General features: G+C 37.2%; 1 protein-coding gene across 4 annotated transcripts; it reads left to right on the forward strand.

The window, feature by feature from the left end:
* On the forward strand, positions 1-26,864 carry LOC121726057. 4 transcript variants are annotated; one of them, XM_042113278.1, is made up of 16 exons: positions 1-287; positions 583-725; positions 7,726-8,030; positions 14,355-14,482; positions 17,140-17,315; positions 17,657-17,995; positions 18,029-18,666; positions 19,177-19,288; positions 19,882-20,181; positions 20,783-20,890; positions 21,750-21,907; positions 22,442-22,540; positions 23,527-23,583; positions 23,946-24,039; positions 24,880-24,967; positions 26,133-26,864. In XM_042113278.1, exons 1-16 carry the CDS (start codon positions 196-198, stop codon positions 26,182-26,184), a joined length of 2,889 nt encoding a protein of 962 aa, XP_041969212.1. In that variant the 5' UTR covers positions 1-195; the 3' UTR covers positions 26,185-26,864. The 4 variants fall into 4 exon arrangements, with proteins under 4 accessions (XP_041969212.1, XP_041969211.1, XP_041969213.1 ...); XM_042113277.1 differs by having other exon boundaries at positions 17,657-18,666; XM_042113279.1 differs by lacking the exon at positions 23,527-23,583 and having other exon boundaries at positions 17,657-18,666.

The raw sequence follows: 26,864 nt of genomic DNA on the forward strand, positions 1-26,864 counted from the left end.
GATGCATTAGAAATGTCAAGTACCAAATTAAATTTGTCGGGACGATTTCGTGTTGAATCTTGTTAATTTATCTATCTTTTATTCGTATTTGTACCAAAAAAGTGATAATTTATATGTTAAATGTAGTTCTTGCAAGAAAAAATTACAAGTGATTTGTCAAAAGTGCCAAATTAATGTTTTGGATTTAGTCATATTATGAATCAGTTGGATCAAAATATAAACAAAGATATGATTGATTCTGATCTAATTGACGTGGAATCACTTGAATTTTCGGATGATCAGACTTGGTAAGACCTACAACAATACTAATCACATCCTTTTAACAATCCCATTTCGTACTATCGCTCTTTCTTTTGACCCACTATCTGCTGTTTTATTTGTACTTGACGTTTGATGCAGCCAGTATTTAAAAGCTATACCTATTTTATACTAAATTGAATGTACAATAATTGTTAAACTACAATAATTTTTTTCATGGTTGAATCTTTATTAAATTTTTATCAATGCCTTTATTATAACAGGGTTGTATTATTTTCGTGTATTCACAATTTTTTTCTACTTGAAACTCTTGGTTTATTTTAGGTTGTACACAACTCCAAATGACTCTGGGCATAAAGTAGATGTGGTGGAATATAACTTAGCTTGTGATTGGCCGATCAATGAAGACGAGGAGTATCTTAAAACGGAGAAGGAGCTGTACACCTTGCTCGATAGTCTGCTCAAAGGTTAGTTATTGTCATGTTTGATTGCATAAATATTATGTACAAGATGTTGTTTACCCAATTTGTTTATGTGTGAGAACCATACATTTTTCAAGGATAAAAGTAGTAATATCCTTTCCCGGGATTCAAAGTATCTCCACGCCAAATTTCAATAGAAAAGAAGAGATAACAGTAAACAGACTGACAGACACACTTTCACATTTATAATATTAATTAATTTTAATACCTAAATTTAATCGATCATGGGAAAACCAGATATAATGCTATTCAATTGTTATTGTGGTCGCAGGTGACCGCTTTGGGGCTTGAGGCGTCAAAGCAGACTAAAATGACTTGTTTATGCTCAAACTGCTACACTGCTATCAATAAAATTTGGTATGGATATACTTTGGGCAAAATTGAGCCTATCTGTTACCAATTCATTGATCAAACTTTACAGTTTATCCTAATATGAATGTAATTTGGTATGAGGATACTTTGGGTTGTTGGATATTGAATAGTTTTTATTTCATCAAAATACAGGTACACCCATTGAATTTCAGTGCAAACAAAGTTGAAAATATAACACTGATTATATTATTATTGTATTCAGAATTCTATAAAAGTATGAACATACTTCATCTCAATTATGAGGAGTCGGTGCTGGAAAAAACTGAAACTAATCATCAAACATCAACATAATATGCTGATTGTTTTGTATGAAAGAGTGACAAACATCTTTTCTCATAAACTTTCATGTTTATGATATGAATTGGAAACTATGTGCATTATTATTAGCATATTGTTTTGACAATACCTAGAAAATTTATCGACTAGAGCTGATTGGCATTGATTTTAGATCATCGCATAGACATACTAAATCCTTAGTGGTAGAAACTTTTGGAATTTAGCATACTAATAATGTATGCTAAATTCCAAGTTTCTAGCACTAAGGATTATTATGATTATATTAACCCAGTGAATTTTTAAGTCTCAGTATTTGCCTACATAATACGTAGGCAACTACTGAGACTTAAAAATTCACTGGATTAATATATTGTCAATCTTTGTATGCCAGGAATACTAGAATGCCAAATAGCAGTGGGAATAGTCAAGTCAGCCCTGCATTTATATATAGGCTGTTAAATGCAGTGTCTATAGAGGCCCTACAGATTTTATGGAGCAGTGGAAATAAACTGGACTACTCTCATGAAAAATATAAATTCGGCATTAAGTCAAGTAGCTAAATATGGTCTGCCTCTGTCCTGCCTGCCCCTGTTTTTCTATGTTGGCCAATTTGAATATCCACTAACTGTACTGTATATTATTTTAAGGTTTTTTCTTTTGTAAGTCTACAAGTCAACAAAATGTTTGCAGTATGCCCTGAACCTTAGATACCTCATCTTGCTAAACCTCACAAGCTAAAAATGCGTCAATTGAATTTTTAATGCTTACTTTCAATGATGCTAGTCAAAGACAAATCATCATGTGAAAAAAAAAAAAACAATTCACAATGGTAGTAGAAAATGTTATTTAATTGCGGATTGTCCCATCAGCTGGACAGTGGCCTCAGCGTACCCGGTCACGCAACGCGTACCGTTATCCAGTACAAGGTTAGACGTATAAGGAGGGAATCAGGAAATCGGAACAATTAAACGCATATCTTCATTGGATATTTCCTAAGACGCCATGTCGTCAGTTTCCGGTCTTGAGTCTAGCGTTTGTGATGAACGCAAGAGACGATGGGATTCAAGGAGCTGCCATAATTTACTATAACATCGGCCACGTCCGTGATAGTGATATCAAACTTGCTCAACACAGGAGCAAGTTCTACGCGCTACATCACTTACACTGCGCTCATAATAGATTAGGGGCATATTCTCATGACTCGAATGTCGCACGCATGCTCTCTCACGAGCATCACAGGCTGTCTGAGTGTGACAGTTTCGAACCAAATATGGATATATTCGAGGCGTCAAATGAAGCCCTTGGTTGTTTTGCTACTTCAAGTTATCCAAGCTCACGCTAATGTGTGCGTGTGTTGCTCCTCGGCGCGGATCCAGAGGATCGCTTTTGGTGCCTTCTCAACTTTCCCGCTTCTCGTGATTTTCTTAAAAACATACGTTCAATTTGCCGTAATCGGATAGTACGTTTTAGCGGAATTCACGGTTTCACCTCCAATAAGTGTGGGGGTAATAGCTATTCATCAAGCAGCCTAGTTTAAGGTGTCTAGTATTTACAATAATTATCCAAAGACTTTCTATGAGGTAAATTTTAGTTCTGTTTTCCTAAGGATTCTGCTATCCGAACTCAGGATAATTTAAGGCTTTTAGATCCGTGCGTGGTTTTTTAGCATATTTTATACAGTAGTATTCTCCGAGCGTAGAAATCACTCTTTACATACTGTATGTGCCTACGACAGGTTATTTTAAATGTCCAAATGATTCTCAAAACTTTTCAATACTTACGTCTGGACCGTGAAAGGGTATTTTCAGGAATTTCCCCACGATGTTTGCCTTCACTGTACGAGCGTCTGTATAATATGTCTGGAAACCAACCCTCTCGTGTGTCAAAGGTAGACTAGGAATTTAGGATACGCTTATTCTACACACGCCTAAGTGATCCTGTTCCACAGACCACGTCAGCAAATAGGCCATTAGAGCACGTGCCTAATGGATCTTAAATTCCATGGCCTCCTAGTATAGAAATGTCCCAGTTTGTCCAACATAGCAATGCAATTGACAAGTTTGCGATAGGCGACGCGACGCCCACCGGTGGCCTTAAATGGCAGGTTTTACCCAATACACCGTAATTAATGTACTAGTAAGTTACTGTGGTTAAACTTGTTATTGATCGCAGCTGCATCTTTTTTCTGTTATCTGAAAGCTCGTGCTGCATGGAGCAAAATAGTATAAGTCCATAAGATCTATTATGCTGAATGCTCTGTGTACCATAGCCAATTCGTTTTGCTTCATTGTTGAGACGCGTCCTATTCAGACGATACCCTCATTCACAAATCATACCTCTGAACTCACCATTAGTGAAAATTCTGTTAAAGGCTCATTGTAAGAGAATATTATAAAAAGTACCTATTGGAAAATGTAAAGTTAAAGTTATGTCGTAAAGTTGTTAAACTCAACAAACAAGTTGAGGTAATCTGTAAAGGATGTTCTAACTGTAAACGATCAATACTTTAAGAGTTGACATCATCAGCGTATTTGTTTGTATCACGCGGATGAGAATTTCGTACCGTATGTGATATTTTTTATATCGTAAAAATTACGTCACTATCTAGACTACATTTGGTTTTAAATGTGGAATCCTTTACATCTGTAAATGTAACTTATATTGCCTACTTTATTTCTAATTAGCTTCATCCAGCGGCTCCGTCCGCGTTAAATTAATTTCCTGGCAAATAAATATTTATTCCCTATTTAACCCCTTGAGACTTGAGTCCTTTCTTAGTCGATGCCCCGCCCATATTCCAGAGGATATTATGTGAGAAAGAAGAGAAGAAAAGCTAGCTTCTCTCTAGATCTAAGAGTTTGCCCTGTTTTTATATTACTTTTAATTTCTGTTCATAGTAAATTAATAAATCGGGTTGAGTTGACACCGACTATTAAAACACGGCTTAGCTGGGTAGCCTATCGTGGGCTCAACGTGACAACATCTAAGGATTTAGTTCACACTAAATAGCATAAACAAATTTTGTTTAGAAATTATGCTATCTGACCGGAAATGAATAATTCGAATATCAGTTTCCGTAGTAAAGATTGAAGACTGACGTATATTGGCCGAGAGCACAGTCGCGCCACTCATTGTATGTCACTCACATTGTATGTCAAAGTCAAAAGCTTGAAGGAAAGCCCACCACCTGTGAACTCTAGGAGTTAAGTCCGTTTTAGCTCTGGAAGCCTTTAAAGAATTGTCAGTAACTACCGTGAAAGTTCTACCATAAAGACCGGTAGGTCTAATCTGGCCCTAAGCTACGCCTGTAAGCATGTGCCGTTTTCCTCTGAGATCGTTGAATTCTTATAAACTCGGCTAAACTAAATTTCTTATAACATTTAAGACTTTCGTGCGGTAAGCATTCTGATTATTTGCACTTGACAGTCACTTAATCCTAATAACGAAGACCAGAAAACCGGCAAAAAAGTTTCGGCTTGTGAAAACCAAAATTTAAAGTCAATAAGAAAGTTTTAAGCCAATTCAAAAGCTGCAGTGAGATTACTAATCCAATTATACCACTACTAGTGAAATGCATAGACAGGCTTACAATCACTTATATCGATTCTGCAACATCATCGAGTATTGAGTACCGTTAAGGCACTGCGTGTGACTGTGACCGGTTATTGAGGGATTCTTTAAACTGCATGCAGTATGCTCTGAACGCAATCTTTAAAGAATTATACATTTTGTGGGAAATTGCGGGGTATTTTCCCTTAGCCGAGCCCTTCCTCCGATTTGCCGAGTCTTTCCTCCAAGTCGCCGAGTCTTCAAAAGACATTGCCTGTCTTTCCTCCTTTTATGTCATTTCCGAACCAAAATATTATCTTTTGCGCAACTGTTATCGGAATCGGTTTAGCCGTTTAAGCGTTGTGAGACAGACTGGTATTTAGACATTGTCGCATTTATATTATCAAGTAGGAGTAAATTATTGATTATTATTATTTAGTTGCAAAAATTATCTAATTAGAACACAAATATAATCACAAAACCTTGAAATAAATGTGCTCATTCGTTTTATTAAAACATCGCATCAAAATTGGATCAGCCAATTTATAAAAGTGCAAAAAGAAATACGTAGAGCTAACTGTTTTACAATCAAAATATGGCCAGTCGATGTCATTCAACTTTATTCGAATGTTATTAAGAAGAATTGTAATGAGACAAAAACAATAGGCTTTTAAATCTTTTGTTTTGAGAGCATTCAATGATACGGGTACAGGTACCTAGTACCTACCAAATTAAAATTGAATGTTGCTATTGGCCTTTCTTCGTTTGTTTAAGACATTTCGGAGCACAGCAGTTTATTGTGATAAAAATTCAAAGTAACTCTACATTCAGGTAATAAACTCTTAAATGTTGCTTATATTCAAACAATATTGTAGCAGATCAGATACAAATCTATATGTATTTAGAATACAATGTAATGTTTACTAAGCGTCAAGCATGAATTAGTTAGTTCCAAAGAAATAGGTGTCATAAGGATGCAGTATTTGTATTCACAAATCACAATTCAACCAATACAATAATTAAATTGAATCACGTGCGCTCTTATTTATGGATTTGCTTTGATAAGGAGGGCCTAATAAGTCCTTGTGTATCAATACAGTATGCGCCCACGCATCGATTAACATACAGAATCGGAGCTAGCCAGCTTTCACTTTCTTTTCGCCTCGCAATTTGCCTGTCGAATAGATTCATCAACCGTGGACGGTGATTTATATTTTGGTAACGCCAATTAAGCTAATTAAAATGGAATTTATTTAGTATTTTTTGTCAAGAGGAACTATCGTTGGCTGATTTTGCACTGGTTAGGAAGTGCAAAAGTTTAGCAATATGTATCAATCGTTATAGTTCTTTTGTTTCTCAAATCTGCTTTATCATTTTGAGGAGTCAGCTACGTCTGCCTTTTATCATCTTTCTGCTATTATTTCTACTTCTATGGGAAAAAGTTCCCATGGTCAAAGCAGGCTAGACAAGACAGGCCATTGCATCCTATAGTCCCAAATAACAATCGTATCAACAAATATTGTAGTTTATCGTTATATAATATGCGGAAGTGTTCTATTTGCGGCACGCGTCGCCACCGATCGCCACTGTCATGCTGGCCCAAACTAGCCGTGCGTTCACCTTTGCACGGTTATCTCTAGCTGCTGACATTAATTATTGTGACAGTACAGTATATATGCAGTGAAGTATTGATACAGTAGTACGCCAGATACTTGATGCTGGGCTGAATTGAAACTTGTAATTGAAATTGCTTAGATATAACTAAGCTACTGGATTCTGGTCCTGAACGTATTGTTAACACATCGATAGAGTTTTGATTCAGTCATGGAATCCGGCGATTCTGGTGTGTGCTACAGATCAATGTAAATCCATACATCCAAACTAATATTATAAATGCGAAAGTGTGTCTGCCTGTCTGTCTGTTACCTCTTCACGCCCAAACCGCTGAACCGATTTTGCTGGGTATGGAGACACTTTGACTCCCGGCAAAGGACATAGGATAATTTTAATTCCGAAAAAAACTACGGCTCCCGAGCCATAAACGAATTTTGGCGCAACGGAGTTGCGGACGTCATCTAGCTTGTAATAAATCTGATTTCTGTGGCCCTCTTGTGTCTACGCTTACTACGCTTCAACTCCCAAGCGGCCACATGTGGTCGCGAGAACAATAGATTTCCAAGAATCCGCGATCGAAGGAACATGAGAGATAACTTAGGTATATTCACCCACGGTAAAGAACGGTATAATGAGAATATTATACTAATTCTGCTCACTCTATCTCTCTGTTCTATCTCTGGCTACTTCTAATTTTCAGCAGCTCTAAGATCGACGATTTATCAAGAAGACGATCTTAGATTTTCTTGTATCAATTGCTCTTGTTATCCAATCTATAGATCGATCTTCCAATCAATCTCGATCGAGACAATGGGCGGAACAATTTCTCTCTGTTATATTTTATAACAGAGTGTTTTCTTATTGCTCATTGTTGCGGTTTTCCGCATAGAAATGTGTTTCCATAATGTTACGACGACATACGACTTATGAGAGATCGGTACTTATTAGAAAAGGATTAAAAGTTCGATAAGTTTTATGGTCGGAGTAGAGGCGTGATTTTTGAATGGTGAAATAATAATGAATGGGGAGCTTTTAAGCTTATGAGGACTCATCAGGGCAAAAATCTGATCAATAAGATTATTCATTTTCAACTTGAGATCATTTCTTTTATCGCTATTTTTCGACAATGAATATGATTTTGAAAATGTTTTCTAAATCCGACTCCTTGTTACAGATGAAGTCGCGCTACCGGATCGACACAAGTTCGACTCTCGCACCTACGTCAAACCGAAGCGACGGGTGCAGAGACCCTCCATTCAGAGCATCGTGGAAGTCTCTTCGAACCCCCCATCACTGTCGCCGAACCCCCTCAGCCAGGGGAACAGATACCTCACATACAACAAGTACAACAACCCCCTGGCTGTCAGCCCCATGCTGCGTCTGAAGACATTCAATGTAGACACCAACACGGACAACAGTAATGCAATCAAGGAGTACGCGAGCAAGCGACGAAGCATAGCACCTGATGATGATCCGCAGGTATGGATATTTTGATATCGTAATCATTTCTGTTTCTACTGGGTCCGTACATGATAAATGATAATCCATATATCGGGCAATGCTAGACCTAGTAGGCTACATTGTTTTTGGATGGAAAAATTCGTAATCTAGACATTAAGGGGGTCTAGGTCAAGAAACGGACGATTTTCAAGATTTAAACGGGACACGAGACATAAAAATATAGTAATTTAAATTCTGAAAAAAATATATTGAAAATCGTCCCTTAAACTGTTTTAGCTCTATTATAGTGTTGTCGCGTCTCACCGCCCGATTGACGGTATAAGGCTTATCCTAAGTACATGTAAACAAAATTTACTGAAATACAGTGATAGAGTAATTTAAACGGACAAAAGTCTTCGAAATAATCATGGGACTTGACTTGCATATTCTTCAGATTCGTTTCAACTTCTTTACGATATAGCAGACTTAAATTAAAACGTGTGTTTTAAAGTGTATATGCCCGCTAAGCATATGATTACACTTAACCTTGATTTAAGAAAGTAGGTTAGTGCATAGGACAGGGAAAGCTATTTATATTATGTTACTTACACGACGATTACGTGTGTTCCCCTTTTTAGGGTTCCGTACCCAAAGGGTAAAAACCATATTACTAAGACTTCGTTGTCTGTCTGTCTGTCTGTCGGCAGGCTGTATCTCAAGAACCGCTATACCAATTTCAGATGTCTACTTTTGAAATTTTCACAGATTGTGTGTATCTGTTGCCGCTATAATAACTCCCATACAACAAACGTGATTTTTAGGCCTTTTTTGCTCGAAATCAATAATGGCAACAGGTAGACACTTAAAATTTTCACAAAGGCATTAAATATGTATGTAATTTAATAATTATTAATAACATTTAAATAAAATAAAAATTTAAGGGGGGCTCCCATACAAAAAACTCTATTTTTGGCCTATTTTTGCTCTCTAACGGTACGGAACCCTTCGTGCGCGAGTCCGACTCGCACTTGGCCGATTATTTAATCTTGTTTATTAAAATTAATTTGGATCCTCACTGTAGAGTATTTCTTACTTGTTTTTGTTGCTATTCCATAATTCGTACAAGCTCTAAGCTCATTTAAGTTTCATACAACGTGGGCATTCTAGCCTCTAATTTGGCTACCTATCTCTTGCGGATGGCCTTCATTAATATTTATGCTTTTGTTCATACCTATTGTTGGAGCTTAAACTTTATGCTTGCAACTACTTAGGATTACTAATAAAATATTTTTTTCTTTACCTAAAGCTTTTGCATGAGCTCATAATTCTTCCTTCTTTATGTTGGATCCATAATAATTATAACCTTTGATTTTTCTTCTTCTTAAGAGAGTCTTGTCGTTTATTTCCTCGCCGAATTTATATTATGTCGTCTAAGATATAACTGTCGACCTATTGGGAGATGAGCCAATGAGTACGAGACGATAAACAATAAGTATTATGTGCTTTAATTGAACGGCGTCTCTGCAGTGATCAGACTCGCTTCGTTTGCTGCCACTCCTGAACATTGATTACTAATGTCGTTTGTTTTGTATTTGATGGTCGTTTTTGCGTCATCTCACTTATCAGAAACCTTTGTTTTGTCCTGCCTTTCTATTTTATTACTACGATTTGCTCGATTTCATATTTATAGTTCTGTTTCATAGTACCTATTGAGTTTTGAAATGTCTTGTCTAATTTCATAGAGATAGTTCTGTCTCGCAGTATTGATGAAACAAGAAGCCTAAATATTTTATGACACGACTGATACGAATTACCTACGATATCTAGAGTAGTATCTAATAAAGTAAGTACTGACCTTGGCATCGTTATAATATAGTCATCAAAAGTATACTAAAAGTTATGACATAGATATTACGACTTACGACAAACGACACTGTACATATTCGTCGTCGATTCGTGGATTACGAATTTAATCTCTTTCGTTGAATTTAATCTCTTTCGTTCTTCTAAGTAATGAAAGAAGAAGGCATGACATTTTGATGAAAGATCCATACTATAATATTATAAATGCGAAAGCTACGCGAGTGTGTCTGTCTGTCTGTTACCTCTTCACGCCCAAACCGTTGAACCGGTTTGTTATGAAGATACTTTGAGTCCCGGGAAAGAACAGGATACTTTTATCCCGTAAAAGTGTACGGTTCCCGTTCGATTGGTGCAACGAAGCTGCGGGTATCATCTAGTTAGGAATAATGTCGGTCCACTGGCTTTTATTTCAGTTGCCAGTTTTATAGCTGTCTGCAAACAATTATCATATATTAATAAGGTGTTTAAACAAGAATGTCATAAAAGAATTAAGTAGAGCGTTTCACTTCTTATACATATTTCTATGACCAACTCTATGTAGTTCTCAAACATATTATATCACGTAGTAAAATTTATAGAGCGTTTCATTCAAGTGCTGGGTCAAAATGAGAAAATATATTTTTTTATAAAGTGTGCAATAAAAGCTAGGTCATAAATCATAATATTGTAATCAATGAGTATCATGTATATTTAATGGCTTAATATTATATTGTTTGTCTTTTGGCCCCAAAGTATTTTTTTAAATCAAGTATTCAAATATTTGGTACTAAATATCAATATTCAGATTCCTGTGAATTCATAAGTACGACACCAAATGAAATTGGAATTTGGAACACTAAATTCTTGTACCAAAAATATATATTTACATACCGGGAAGTTTGATGCAACTATTATCGTACTATTATCAAACACATTATTATTATATTTTGTTGCATTATGTCATAGCTTCACTAAAATTAAACAGGGTTTTTATAACGATTTGCGTAGCCTGAAGTTTAATTGCTTCTTTTTTAAGCCACTGCTTAACAAATAAGCAATTTTTGTACATTTAAAATAATTTATAAAACATAAATTAACCGTCATTAACTTATGTACTGTACAATTTTTTTTTTCAATTTTTTTTTATTTAGAAAATATAATATTGTTGGACAGTAAACGCAACAGGGCAATAGAAATTACCAATACTTGAGTCATACCACTTTAGCTTTATCTATTCATCTATTTTGTATGTGGGAGTAGGAAGAGCGCTGTAATTTACCAAATAACTAAAAACGGAACCAATAATACGTAATCCGCATTTGTTTGTCCGATAAAATTGTGCGACCTTGTGATTAAAATATAATAAATACAAAAATATATAAAGGATAATAAAGAAAAATATCAACAGATAAATTTGAAACAGTTTTCAGAATTGACCTGCCACCGCCCAGTAAAACTTTATATATATATATATATATATATATATATATATATATATATATATATATATATATATATATATATATATATATATATATATATATATATAATAGGCACTAACCTTTAAAGTTAAAAAAACCCTTCTTTTTAACATTATAATGTTAAAAAGAAGGGTTTTTTAAGGGTTAGATAAAATGACATTAATTATTATAAATGTCATTTTATCTAGATTCTAGATAAATGCTATGATATCTATGCTACCAAATGCGGTGGTAACCCTACGTTAGTTCGGGAAGTCGGGCGCTAGAAGTCGAGAATATTTCGTGACCTACATCATACGCTATCTTACACCTCAGACTCGTTTTAACGACGTCAGAACACTCATTCATAATTTTACCACCTACATAAATAAATCACATTCATTTGTGTTAATGGCCGCATTCTGTTCTATAAATGATAGCGAGCATTTTATAATAAAATATTTAGGAGCGTTACAACTTACAGCTTAGTTTATGTAAGAAAAGTAAATGATCATCATATAAAATAGTTAAGCTAACAAGACCATAGGGCCCACTTCCGCAAGGTATAAGGGGTCGATCCTCGTCTTTATGAAAGAGAAGGCACTTTGACTAAGATTTTTGCTGCCTAAATGCCTAGGGCCTAAATTAATAAGAAGACTTTAACATCTGAAATATGTAATAAACGGTAGCTCTAACTTCGCAAATACCGTTATCGCAGATACGATCAGCGACCAATAAATCGAAGTCGACTAATCAACTGATTAAAAACGTGTAATGTCGAGGAGTGTCCCAAATTGACATGATCGATGAGAAACCGGACCTTGGCCGTCACCCCTGATTCACTAGAGACGAGATATTTTTATATTTCCCGTAGCTGATCTAGGAAAATGTACTTTCGCTTGAGAGTACGAAGACATTTTTGTGATTCCCTCGGCTAATTTCTAGAGAATAGAGCTTTTTTACTATAGTAAAGCTCAAGTCTTTTAGAAACTTAAGGTTTTTCTTGGAATGAAAGTAATTGCGAATGCTTTGTCCGTCTTATTTTCTTTAATTTTCATTACTACCACGACTTTAGCTGATAAACCATCGTTGAGATGGCTTGTCCATTGGTTCATATTAAATGCTGATTTCTGGTTCTTATGAATCGGATAGATTTTCAGGTCGCGTTCACACCTAACTGCCATTCACTGAACCTCACGCAGCACACCTAACCGACAATAAGTTTAAATGCGCTTGCTCTATGCTATTGACTCTTGAGCTAGTAAATCTCCTAAAATTTTGGCAGCTAACATTACGTTTGGTACTTTTGCACAGTATAGACACGTCCTCTTTTACGGACGGCCCTTTAAAAAGCCTCCAGCTCTGACCTACTTTGTTACTTTGTTTCTCTATCAAAAGGAAACAAAGGAGTGTTTTGACACAACCCACAAACCTTGGCACTCCAGCGAGATGTCTCCCCGACCGGAACAAACAACAATGGCCGTCTTTGAACATCCAGATAGATAACACGAGTATCGTATGACGTGGACCCGACATGTCTGGGACGTCTATCATTATAGCTATACTCTATAGTCTATATTTATATGCCCCTTTACCTTGGAGTTCATATAGCAGGGTTTCTCAAACTTTCGGCTCCACGAACCCCTGTCAAAATTTCCAGGTGACAGCGAACCCCTTACTAACTAATGAAAGGTTTTTATTTGAATAAAAGGTACATAAAGTGCCAAAAGAAATGTCTTTCTAATATAAATGTGATGGGTGAGCTTGTTTCTTGTCGCAAATGGAATCAATGTTAGGAGTAATTTTAGACAATTTTAACCTTAATTCTGACTCGGTATCAAGTCCATTTATGTATATAGTTTTTATCATGACCAGGTGTGAAAACCCACTCTCACATAAGTATTTTGTAGCAAAGGGAAAAAGGAAATTCACCGCTTTGCGTGATTGTTTGAAATAATCTACCTATCTAGTTGCCCAAAAATCTATCAAAGACATCCTTTTGAAATCAGCTTGAAGAGCTACGGACATTTCTAATAGTAACTCCTGTTGCTTGACACTCAAACTAGAAATTATGCTCTCGTTTGTGACCGCAAACGGGTTACGAATCCAACCATCTTTTCCAGCCAGTTATCAAGCCTCCATTACGTAAATTTTGTCGCGAAGCCCTTTCCGTCGCATGGCGTACCCCACTTTGAGAAACCCTGATATAGAGTGATGAAAATTGTGATCCTTATATCATTGGCATAAAGGTACTGTTAGCGGTAAAATATTTGTAAACGGACAGACCTTTAAGTACATAAATAATAATTTTGATGTGTCGGTGCGTAGCGTAGAGCTACTTTTTTTTCTTTTTTTCAAATGATGAATTCACGCGGGAGACTGACACAGACCCAGCGGGCCGGGTCCTGTCATAATTATATCTATGGACGCTTCACATCACGTCAGTCTGGCCCCGTGCTAAGTACCTGAAGGACTTGTGTTACGGGTACCAGACAACGGAAATATATTTAATACTTTTATACTATACATATATTTAAGATTTTTATTATATGATACCACATATTTAATACACCATCCATGACCCAGGAACATTGAAAATTTTTTGTTCCGTCGCGTCGGCGGGATTCGAACCCGCGACTCCCGGCATGAGCGTTGCCAACACGCCCAAGCACTGAGCCACTATTTTTATTCATCAGCTATTTCTATTAGATACGGTGCACTGTTCTATTATAATATGTTACTTATATGAATTCTTAGGTTCCGGAGTTAAATTCTATTTGTATCTTCTGATTGCGCATGTTTGAAAATGAAAAATATTTTATTTCCAAATCGGTTAATAATTAACACTTTTAGAATGCCTACATAAGGCCTACCACCTCTGTTGAACAACACAATACGTTGCTGTTACCTGTATCGCAACTTTTTGGGAAACTCCTGCTCTAATATTTTTTTCTTTGCATGTTTGAGGCCTGTAGCCTGAACGCCAAATAATGAATACATCAATATTCAATATCAACATGCTACTCGTATGTATAAATCACTAATTCCGCGACTTCCCCAGCTGGAAGACATGGAGGTGACGTTGGTGTCGGCGGACAACTCGGCGCGGCTGTCGGCGGAGCACACGTTCAAGCCCATCAACATCGACCTGTCGCAGCCCGCGCATAACCTGCACCACACCTTCAACAAGTGAGTGATAATGCGGCCTAGACATAGATACTAGAGAATACAGAACCTAGACCAGGGATGGCTAACCAATGGCACGCGTTCCACGAGAGGCACGTGACATAAAATTTGAAGCACGCTACTGGCCACAAAACTAGTATCGAAATTAATTTCCAACAATGAAGGTTATAGATCCATCTCTGAATAGTGAGTATCAAATAAAGTAAATTTTAAAACACACACCGAATCACAAAAAAATGTTGGATTGCACGTTTATGACTAATTCTTCAGGAAAGGTCACGTTGATACGAAAAGTTTCGCCATGGCCTGTGCCCTATAGGTTCTGTTTCCTTTTGGATTTAGGAGACTGGACAATGTAAAGAAAGATGATATTATGGATTTAACTGTGCGTATAGCAGCTATACGCACAGTTAAATCCATAATATCATCATTGTTTAAGCTATACTATAGCTTAAACAATGCAAAGCTATACTATAGCTTAAACAATGCAACCTTCTAAGGTTCGCATTATTTAAGCTGTAGCTTCTAATATTGACCAATCTGGAATCCGACGAGTGATGATGAGTCACCAATCACTAGTCATCGCAATCAGTGAGAACCGATACTGGGCTTGTACCACGAAACCGTTTTGAGACTCAAACAATAGAACGAGAATGCTGCATCCTACTCTAACAAACGTGAAATGACGTTGTTAGAGCAGGACGCAGCGTTCTCGTCCGATTGTTTGAGTCTCAAAACGGTTTCGTAGTAGGCTTACTTTGCCGATACTGTCTAGCTCTAATGTCCTTTATTATGTTAACCAAATTTTTATGTTGTATTTTGAAAATTAACAAGAATTACTATATTTGCAAGTATTTTAATAGAACTTTATTAGCGTTTTGTTGAAGTAATAGAATTGTCAGCGTGTAGACGTAGTATGTACACACTCAATCTAAATTAACACGTCTTGATGGAGACAGGTTAATAATAATTTAACATTGCTTTGATTAACATGAGAACATGACATAGAATTAAATCACTTGATAATTATTGTCATCATCTATACTAATATTATAAATGCGAAATTATCTCTGTCTGTCTGTCTGTCTGTCTCGCTTTCACGCCAAAACTACTGAACCGATTGTAATGAAATTTTGTACACAGATAGTCTAAAGCCTGAAAAAGGACATAGGCTACTTTTTAACTGGAAAAAAGGGTTATGCCTAAATTTGTTCAAATTAAGTTAGTTCCAAAACTCATAACAGATGGCGCCAAGAGTCGCCTAGATTGCGCTATCGCTTGCTCATACGTATTTCTATAAGAGGTGGTACCAACTACCATGTTGATTGTTGAGATAAATTTTCGATTCTTTCGATTGTTACACACGTTAATAAATAATTCACCTACCAACATAGATATAAGAAACAACAGCCTACCAATAATAAATCCTAAATAGTTTATGGGTAAAGCTAAAGTTGTGTAATGCAGCTAAGTTGCTAAATAAGCTTTCAAATTTGGTATAAAAAGTTTAATTTAAAAAATTAAATATTATGTGCACACTGCACAGCTGTTTTTGGGTATTTTGATTTGAGGGGTACCAGGGTTTTAAAAAGCTTTTATATTTGACACCAATTTTGTTGACACCGCGCGCTATAAACTGAAGTGCACGCGGACGAAGTCGCGGGCAACAGCTAGTATTTAGGGTTCCGTAGCCAAATGGCAAAAAACGGAACCCTCATAGATTCGTCATGTTTGTCTGTCTGTCCGTCCGTATGTCAAAGCCACTTTCCTCCGAAACTATAAGAGTTATACTATTGAAAATTGGTAAGTAGATGTAGTCTGTAAACCGCATTAAGATTTTGATACAAAAATGGAAAAATTATTAGAAATTTTAGGGGTCCCCATAGTTGTACAACTGAAACAAAAAAAAATTTCATCTAACCTTTACGTGTGGGGTATCTATGGATAAGTCTTCAAAAATCATATTGAGGTTTCTCATGTCATTTTTTTCTAACCTGAATAGTTTGCGAGAGAGACTCTTCCAAAGTGGTAAAATGTGTGCCCCACCCCCCTCTAACTTCTAAAGTAGGGGCATGATAAGTCTAAAAATAATATATGATGTACATTACTATAAAAACTACCAACGAAAATTGGTTTGAACGAGATCTAGCAAGTAGTTTTTTTTATACGTCATAAATGGTAAACCTTAAATTAATTTTCATTAAATCAACTGAAATATAAAAATAAATCAAAAACATTTTAATTTCATTAAAACAAACCCTATTACTGCTGCGGAACCCTTCATGGGCGAGTCCAACTCGCACTTGGCCGCTTTTTTATAAATAGATGTGGCCCGAAACGATTTAGGCGTGAAGATGTTACAGAAACTCAGCTAAACAGATAGGTAATATACAGAGACATGTTGGAGTTTTTTTTTGGAGTCAGATAGGTATACAGATTACAGACACTGCTTTGATTCACACGAGAACATGGCATATAATTTAATCACTTCCTAATAATAATGGTAATTTACTTATTTTAAGATGTCGCCCACAATTGTTTAAGCGTGAAGACGTGACAGACCGTCAAACAAACAGGCATGCAGACAGAGTATTTATAATGTTAGTAAGAATAATCACTACAAATATTGTAATGTTTTAAGAACATTACTTCTTTCACAGGGGTATGATGAACATGATGCACGAGAGCGGCAGCCTCAACATGTACCAAAGCGGCGAGTCGCTGATGCGCATGTCGCCCCCCAGCCTCGTCTCCTCGCTCGTCATGGAACACTCGGGCAACTTCAACGCCGAGTCCATGGAGAGCCGGAAGTCCTTACACTCACATAAGGATTCAGGTATGATTACTTATATATTATGTTACAGTGTAAAATGATTTTGCAGGAAATAATGTGTCAAAGTAATATTCAATTATAATAATTATTAATATTATACTAGCGATATTTATAAACTTAAATCTAAGCCTTATTTTGATTTACAATCTTCGATCACTGCAATATTTATCTCGGATTGGACACCTTCCCTACGTAACATCCAATAAAAGCTCGCTACGCATCGCGTTGACCAATAACAATGCAGAAAGATTTCTAATACGAGTCGAACGATTGTGAATCAACTCGTAGTGATGTTATTGTTAGTCTTAAGAAACAAGCGTTTAACGCTTACATGAATATTTCAGGGTTGCCAGCATCTGGTCGTGAAAGTATGGATCCCAACATGATGACCAGTATGACGCTCAGCATTCTCGACGAGAAGGACATGAGTACGAGCTTCCTCTCACAGACGACGTACCCAGACAACGACAGTCTGATGGATTCCCTCCCACCAAGCCTAGTTAGCTCAGTCAACTCCTCCTACATCGTCTCCAGCCACTCCAAACTAAAACCCGAACAGCCCGAAACGAACATATTCAGCTCAACTACCTTCACACATTTGGAGCAATCGGAAAAACTTCTGTCCGCTCGCCCCAGATGCCAACTATTCAACAGCTTCAAAAGGGATTCGTTAAAGAACTCGGAGAGCTACATCAAGTCGAAGGAGGAGCCGTGCCAAACAGACGTCAAAGTATTAAACGAGAACTGTGATAGCAATTTAGCACAGCAGAGCAAGTTGACACCGAAGGCTAAACTCAATGGAGACATGAGCGAAACGGTCACCCTGCATTACTCCAACAACAAATATAAATTGGATAATGATGCCGAAAAGGAGAATTTGAATGCCACATTCGAAGCCGACGATGCGTTTTACAAGGACATGGGTGTACAGAAAGGAGTGGATCCGGGCAAAAATAGTCTAAACATTACACTAGATAAGCAAGAACTGAATGAGATTATACAGGCGAGACAGAAGTTGTCCCTAGCGAGGAAGGCTTTACCCAACGAACCGCCCCCCAATCAGGATGCTCAGGTGAAAACCATCCAGCTACCGAACCAAACCATAACAGTACCCAGAAAAACGATGGAGAACGTATCCGAATTGCTATCGAGAAGAAGAGCTGTGAACTACGAGAGAAATGAGGAGAAAGTAAGAGAGACGCCGAAGAGAAATGCCACGTTCAAAAAGGTATCGCCGAAATCTAACGCGATGGACGCAACAGTAGTGTACATGAAACCGGATGAAAATAACATCATAGACATTAATTCAGCTACACTCAACCTCATAGATTCTGCGGAAAAAGTTACACATGATGTAAGTATACACTGCAATATAAAATAAATTCTAAAAATGTGTTATCTCAAAACTTGTTTTCAAAACTAGGTTTTGAGATAAATGTAATTCAGTATTTATGGAGTATGAACTCATGAAACGTGATACATTATAAACCATGTATGCTTATTTTAATATTCTTTAATTTGCGTAATTTTTTACTCAACTGTTCAGAAAATTTTAGTCTTCTGCTATATTAGTATATTATTAATAATCAAAATAGCGGGCAATAAGTTCTGTTTGCGAGCCTTAGGCCCCATTTCACCTAATTCTATTAGTTATAACAGCTTGTTAAAATGTCATGTTTTCTCTTCCTTTCATATATAAAATGTAAGAGAAAACGTAATACTAATTTGATGACATTTGACCTTATTTTGCGAAATGAAAAACTTACCAAACTCTGTCTAGTCCAGTCTACGCCCTAGCTAAATAAAAATGCTTATATTATTTCAGGAATGCTATAAATATGAAAAATTGCTTTTAATATTTCAGGAGTGGGGTCTACAGGAGCGTGCCATGGTGGGGTCGAGCGAGAGCACGGACACGGCGACGTTCAGCTCCAGCAGTCCACCAGACAGCGTGCCGGAACCTAACATCGACCCACGTAAGTACAGCTGGAGTGAACCTAATAGAGGCATAATGTAAGCAGAATTTGTTTGAAGTACAGTGACGGCACCGCATTCGTTTATCGTAAAAAGTATTCTATGTCCTTTCCCGAGACTCAAAGTATCTCCATACCACAGACATAGATCAAGATAGATACCGCATGTCGCTCCATTTGTATGAAAACGAGCGTGTCACTTTTTTCCAACCTACTGTGACGTACCGATGATAGGAATCGTGTCCATTATCTTGGCCAACGTTTCTATTTAAATTTCTACAGCTCAATACGGCACTTTAAGGCATTTAGGCATTTTCAAAATTACGATTGACGTCAGATTCTGATAGCAGACTAAAGAACAGATGTTCGAAAGACGAGCATTGCTCGTCGTTTGGGAACGCGATATGGCACGCGAAGTACATACACATGCGGTATCTATCTTGATCTATGTCTGTGCTCCATACCAAATTTCAACCAAATCGGTTCAGCGGTTTGGGCGTGAAGAGATAACAGACACACTTTCGCATTTATAATATTAGTATGGATTAAAATGTATGGTCTAACATGAGTAACAAGTATAATTATTACGTTCCTAGGTAATCAAATCGCGTCGACGCCGCTCATCCTGAAAGCCGGTGCCAAAGCCAACCTTTTAGATCTACACAACACCATATCACCGATCTACGACATGGACGATAAATCGTACGTTCTAACCAAAGCGGCCAGCGTCGACTCGGAAATGGAAAGAACGTACGATATGAACACTACGGTGATAAACAGTGCGACTATCAGGAAATCGTCGGCCAAACGAGATATATTGGCTGGTAGGAGTAGCCCCGAAAAGAAACCGGTACAGACCATAAAGTCTCCAACTCGGGCTTACCCTGGTCATGCAGGTATGTATTGGCTTGCGTACATTCACAGCCGAATGCTTAACAATAATTTTTCTAAAGATACTTAGATGTTTCATAATTTTTACAGTTGTCAAATGCGCATGGTGTAGGTGTATGCTTCAATAGATACATTTTGTATATTAACATATTTTGTAATAACATCATCAGCAATTAGAAATAACTTGCTTTAACTAATTATAATGCTATGCTTAGATTTCTCAACCAAGGTCCAAACCTCACCAATGCCTGCTAGTCCTAATCTTTTATCAAAAAACATATCATGCTATAATATATCCACCTTTGAAATAAAAAATGAGAGAGATAACATGGTTTAATCAACAATTATTTTAACAGGTGTCGGTAAAATTGGCTCTTAGTTTCTCATTCCATAAAAGCTTGAATAAAAAGTTACCCTAACCCTTAAAATACTTCTAAATCTCCCATTCACTAATACATATATTATATCAGTATGTGAAACCGGGAAACTATATATGAAATCTTATGTATAGGTAATTTAGATATGGGAATCGCATTATAAACATTGGGTGTTCTTTTCGTGTTTGATATATCCGGATTGGATTTACATAGTGTGGTAAAATTGTAGGAACAATCAGTGCAATGCCACCGCCAAATGCCGTGCCAAGGAGGACTGGCTTACCGACCTCCAAGTTGAGACAGTATAGTTCACATAAAGAGCTCAATAGGATACCTGGTAAGATGTTTTTAAAAATGAAATTACTGAATTTAAGAAGTAGGTATGGATAGGACCTCCTTACTCATACGATTCTCACGACTCATACATAGAATCTAGAAGTAGTTTGCAAGTAGATTTTGCGTATGCATCCATAATATAAACGTAAGATGCGTGCACATTTTCATTAGCTATACTACTGTATGTCGATATACTACAAATAAAAAAAAACCATCGAGAACCGACAATTTGTATTGTTGTCATAAACTCTGGTATTTGTGTACCAAAATAAAGCTACCTAAAAGGCTATTAATCGTTTTTCGTTGCATAAACGCAGCTTGTGTAATAAAGAAACTAAAAATAATAAACTTTTGATTTTTTTATAACCGTGTGATTTATAAACTGCATTAAAATTACTAAATGCTTAAATTTAATATTAATTATATTTTTTTGAGTGTCGTAACAATTAACAAGATATTTGAGTGAATATTTTAATATTAATAAGCGAAATAATTTTGTACTTTGGGTAAATATCAGATCAAATGCCCTATTACTGAGTTCTGCACAAAGTCTGCACGCATAATTTGCGAGGTCTTTGTTTACACGTTTCGCACTGTATATGCGTCCACTCTTGAAGCTGTAATATAAAAATGCAGAGGTTAGAAGTACGGCACAATTTCTACAAAAATATATTTTGTGTTTAAATACAAACCTTTTGACCGACAAAATTACACAAGAGATAAGTTATTTACATATTATGCCGCTTTTGTTTAAACCTTCAAGTGTGTTCTTGACAGACAAGGACGGCAAGTGTGAATAACGTATTCGCTGTGTAAATATTTTTATTTTTTAATATTAAGAATGCTAATATTATATATAGCGCCCGTATCGAGTGCGTCGCGCACGCTGGTCGGGCGGCCGATGGTGCGGCGCGGCGTGTACGCGTCCAACCCCGCGCTCAGCCCCACCGCGCCCGAGCGGCCCGTCTCGCAGCTGCTGCAGCCGCAGCGCCGGGACTCCTACACCGTCGCCGCGCATGTGAGTGCTGCACTTGGCCACATTGGTCAGTTTTCGAAAGTCGTGGTTCGACGTGTCATCAACTCATCACAGAAATCAAACGCAATGGACGCAACAGTAGCGAACATGAAAGCAGATGAAAATGGCATCATAGATATTTGCGTTTTTCCGCGCTTATAATGCTAAGTACTCACATGCGGTTTTGCTCGATAGTTATACTTCAAATCGAGTAATAATGATTACTATGTGGACCGCAAAACTGACAGCTCGAAGGCCCGCATCGAGCCACTCGAAGGCTCGCATCGAGCCGGCTCGATGGAATTAAATATATCGATTTAGAATAAAATATCGAGCAATGCTGAATGTGTGGACGAAAGCCCGAGCCGCGTATGTGAGTACTTAGCATAAGCCTGACTCATATACTTGCTCGAGCCTTGCTTTGACTCAATTTTTTTTTTCATTTTCGATCAACATTTTTTGTTATCTTTGTCTACCATATTTAATTGATAACATATATGAGTTATAGGGTATATTTTACGATAAATATATTTTCAGAAGGAACCGGAAGCTCCGAAGCCAGTGCCGCCGCTCGTGCGGCAGGGCACGGAGACTCTCCGGCGAGAGCGGACCTCCACCAACCCTCCCTCGAGAGACGTGAGTTACATTACTAACATCTGTGTTTACGTGGCATCGTGGCATGCTTTTTGTTTTTTTTTACAATGAGAAGATTTAAAATTCTATTTGCCACCAGGTACCTTAGGGTCTATCGTGTCAAATAGTCATATTTTGAGTTATGACTAATGACTATATATCGTGACATATGACTTTTATATTGTGACATAAGACACGATAGAGCCTAAGCCCGGGCGCGCACTAGTGGCCGGCCACAGCGGCCAGGTCGCGGCGGCCATCGAAAGTATGGTGTGGCCGCTGGCCGCGGTGCAGCCAGCTGCGCGTGGTCTATGGCGGTTTCATACTAAGGTAATATTATATCTCGATGGCCGTCGTGACCTGGCCGCTGCGGTTTGGCCGTTAGTGCGCGCCCGGGCTAAGGCTATATAGCGGCACCTGGTGGCAAATAGAATGTTAAAAACCCTCATTCAACCATGTTTCTAACGGTTTTGGATTGTTACTATTGTCCATTCGCTTGTCAGTCAAATACATAAATATTAAATACTATCACTACAACTACGTTGGGACGAGAATGCAAAGCAGCTTTCATTCGAAATTACTACATTTTTGATTTATAGTCTCGCACTTTTTAATTTTTAGTCATTCTGTCATAATTCACACTATAACTTTGTAACAAAAATAATAATTAAATGTTGCTTCTTTAATTTTTATAGTTGTGACTAATTTTATGGTCTTTGATTTGTGTTGATAACCTTAGTTGCAAAAGCCATAATGCATTAACGACTTAACAAAAATCCACAAACGCACTTTTATTAGGAGAGCACAAAATTTGCACCGCATTTATAGATTTTTTTTTAAATTGCATACATTTTTCACTTCATCTGCCTTTGTTAAAATTTGTATTTTAAATTTGGCTTAAGCGTGTTTAGGATAATACATAATATAATATGGTAATACTGATTGGCTTTACATGTATGTGTTAATTATCTATGGATTGTGTGTGTAAGCATCGTGCGAGTGGCGCGGGCTACGGGTTGGCGTCGCAGCGGTCACATCTGTCTATTGTAAGTACCTATTGTGCATGTTGTCTGTCTGTCTTGCATGATAATTCATCTGATGTATTTTAAGGGTAATGAGTTTTCAGCGAACAAAAAAAATATGTGTTTTTAATGAACGTTTGCACAGGCTAACTTCCATTATTAGCGTAATATTTTCTACTCTTTTCTACTCCTACCATTTGTCTCCTTAATTTCGTTTTCAAAGTGTTTTTGTGGTTAATTTTCTGGGAATGTAAAGTGGCTAATGCTCGTTTTCTTCCATTATCAAACAAGACGAGATTTAAAAAATTGACATAATTAACATCTTAAGCTGATTTTTTTTTCATTCAAAATACTCTTGCTTAGATTTCAATTGACATAATTTCCAGCCGTCGGCGACGCGGCCGTACTCCATAGCGGGGACGTCACAGCTACGAATATCCCGGCCCAGCTCCGCCGCGCCCGTGCAACGTCCGCCACCAGGTCAGCATAGTTTTATGGCCCTGTCCGCACTGCGAATTTTCACCGCGCGATATTTATGCTCGCGAATTTGTTCATACAATTTTTCCATCGACAGTGCGGCTAGTCTCAAAAGATTCAATGTGTTATAATAGTATAATTGCAAGAAAAAATCCGCGCGGTTAAAATTCGCAGTGCGGACAGCGGAATAAGCCCTAAAGATCTTTAGAGATTTACATCTTGAATCAGGGGTTCCCAATATTTTTCAGCCTGCGGCGCACTTTTAAGTCAGTATTTTGTCACGGCGCCCTTATTTACCTACCTATTACAAAAAAAAAAAACATAAATAAACACCTCTAATGATTATAGTTAGGTTAAGCAAGTAAATAATAATAAACAAATATTTATTCATCTGCCTGCTTTGTATATAATAATTCATAATTTTATTATTTTATTTTATAATATTTGTGGCTATGGATAATGATGGAGGATCTCACGGCGCCCCTCTTGCCTTTCCACTGCGCATCAGGGCGCCGCGGCGCACAGTTTGGGAACCTCTGTCTTGAATAGATAAAACCGGCTACATAATCATCAATGCTCCTTACTAAGGCTGGGCTCGATAATAATTAGTAAGTTAAAAACCATCCTTTTTGCTCTTTCCTTGAAAAATGAAGTTCTGCCTTACGAGCAGTGTATCAAAATTCAAAAGATCAGCTGTTGCAATGACAAATCAATGATTAGTTCATTAACAACAGTTCATTCCGCTAGGCTGTTGACGTAACCCAACTAAGTAACCTAACCCAACGAACGGTCTGCCTAAAAATCTACCTATGAATTAATCAAGTCCCCATAAATGTGTTTCAGTACAAACGGAGCAGCCGCGGCCGAGCACAGAGCGCATGTCCGCGCTGCCCCGCCCCTCGCGCCTGCCCGCGCCGCGCCGCGCGCTCAGGTACACAAACAACTTATTAACCGAACTGAAACCAATAGACGATATTGTCAATAATAAAAATTATCTAGAATTAAAAAAAAAACATTTAGTGAAAATGTGCATTCACACTGCTGTAGTCAAAGACAGAGTCTTACACCTCTTGCAGTGAATTTTTTTGGCTAATTTATGAAAAGAAACTTGTTGATGTTTTCCCAAACTGCTATACCATCTTAAGCCCCAATTTCACCAACGTCTGTTAGTGTTAACAGCTTGTTAAAATGTAATGTCTTCTCTTTCATTCATATGAAAATCGAAAGAGGTAACGACGGCATACTAATTCCGGCGTTAACTTTAACAGTCGTTGGTGAAATTGGGGCTCAAGATTTTTTAACGATGCCGATCACTAGCTGTAAAGCAGAGCCATAGAGAAATATAATACACGGGGAGCAGAGCGTTCTTTCTCAAGGATGTCGTATATAGAAAACAAATACAGGACAACAATGTCATCATCAATTATCAGTTCTTTCGATAAATTTCTATTTAACAAAGGACCTACAGTGCGATGACCAAATAAAAGAATTTGCAGTTTGTTTGTTAGTTTGAACGCGCTAATCTCAGGAACTACTGGTCCGATTTGAAAAATTCTTTCAGTCTTAGATAGCCCACTTCTCGAGGAAGTCTATAATGAGCTATATTTTATCACGCTAAGATTAATCGGACCAGTAGTTTCTGAGATTAGCGCGTTCAAATAAGCCCTGTCAAATAATTTATCCCCGTTTTTTCTACATTTTCTTCTATTTCTTCGCTCCTATTAGTCTTAGCGTGATAAAATATAGCATATAGCCTTCCTCGATAAATGGGCTATCTAAGACTGAAATAATTTTTCAAATCGGACCCTACTGGTCCGATTCCGGAGATTAGCGCGTTCAAATAAACAAGCAAACAAAGTAACACACTCTTCAGCTTTATAATATTGGTATAGAATATAGATATACCTACATCACTACAGAAAACAGTTTCTTGTCAAAATGGCAATTAGTTTAGTAATTAGGTAGGGCCCCTAAGCAGTATTAGCCCAGGGCCCCACAAATTCAAGATCCGCCCCTGGTCATTTCCATACAAAATTTTAAATTTAACTACTACAAATTAGCTTTAGTTTACTTATCATTAATTTATTAATTTTCAGACCACCATCCGTGTACTCGGTTGCGCCGACGGCGGATGTTGATCATTACTGACCCAACGCCTGCTGTGCCAAGCTGTTTGGCATATAGCGACAAAATCCACAGTGAAACGACTGACGACCGCCGAACAAAATTCTATCAATTCCATATATTTTTTAATCTAATACTCTACGTACCTTTTGAGATTGTTTACGAGTATTATGGGCAGCGGGTGCGGGTAAGACTGTTTGCGTCTAGAATAAAATGTTTTGTGGCCGTTGATAGATGGCGTTTGCGACTCGCGAATTTTTTGGGCGGTGATAAGTGAATTTGCTTTTGAATGAGAAAACATAGGTGGTGCTCGTTCAATCGAATGCGAATTTAACGTTTAAAACTCGAACCACAGCCCTTTTCCGAACTACGATTGTAAATTTTTGTACTGTTATTTTATATTAAGATTATTTTTAAACGCCCACTCGACGGGTTTTTGGACCAGTGTATATTTATTATCATTTTATGTTTGAAAGTTTTTTGTTATGTAAATTCACACACGTATACGTCAAAATAATGTAAACGCATAGATATCGAAGGCAACGCTGACGAAGTATTTGTATTTGGAAACATTTTACAAGACATTTTATAGTCGCCTTTTAATAATAATATATAGTATTAATTGTATAATATGAACCTAGCATTTGTTATAGAAAAATATTTAATAAATAAAATAGTCTCGCTTTTTAAGTCCTATTTTGATA

Source organism: Aricia agestis, chromosome 4 (genome assembly GCF_905147365.1).
Source record: "Aricia agestis chromosome 4, ilAriAges1.1, whole genome shotgun sequence".
NCBI classification, from domain to species: domain Eukaryota; kingdom Metazoa; phylum Arthropoda; class Insecta; order Lepidoptera; family Lycaenidae; genus Aricia; species Aricia agestis.

Excerpts from the sequence above, each read along its gene's own strand:
- LOC121726057 (XM_042113277.1), top strand. The coding sequence starts at position 196 with ATGAATCAGTTGGATCAAAATATAAACAAAGATATGATTGATTCTGAT. Across the intron at positions 24,040-24,879 it reads CGTGCAACGTCCGCCACCAG|TACAAACGGAGCAGCCGCGG; the intron begins GTCAGCATAGTT and ends AATGTGTTTCAG. Across the intron at positions 24,968-26,132 it reads GCGCCGCGCCGCGCGCTCAG|ACCACCATCCGTGTACTCGG; the intron begins GTACACAAACAA and ends ATTAATTTTCAG.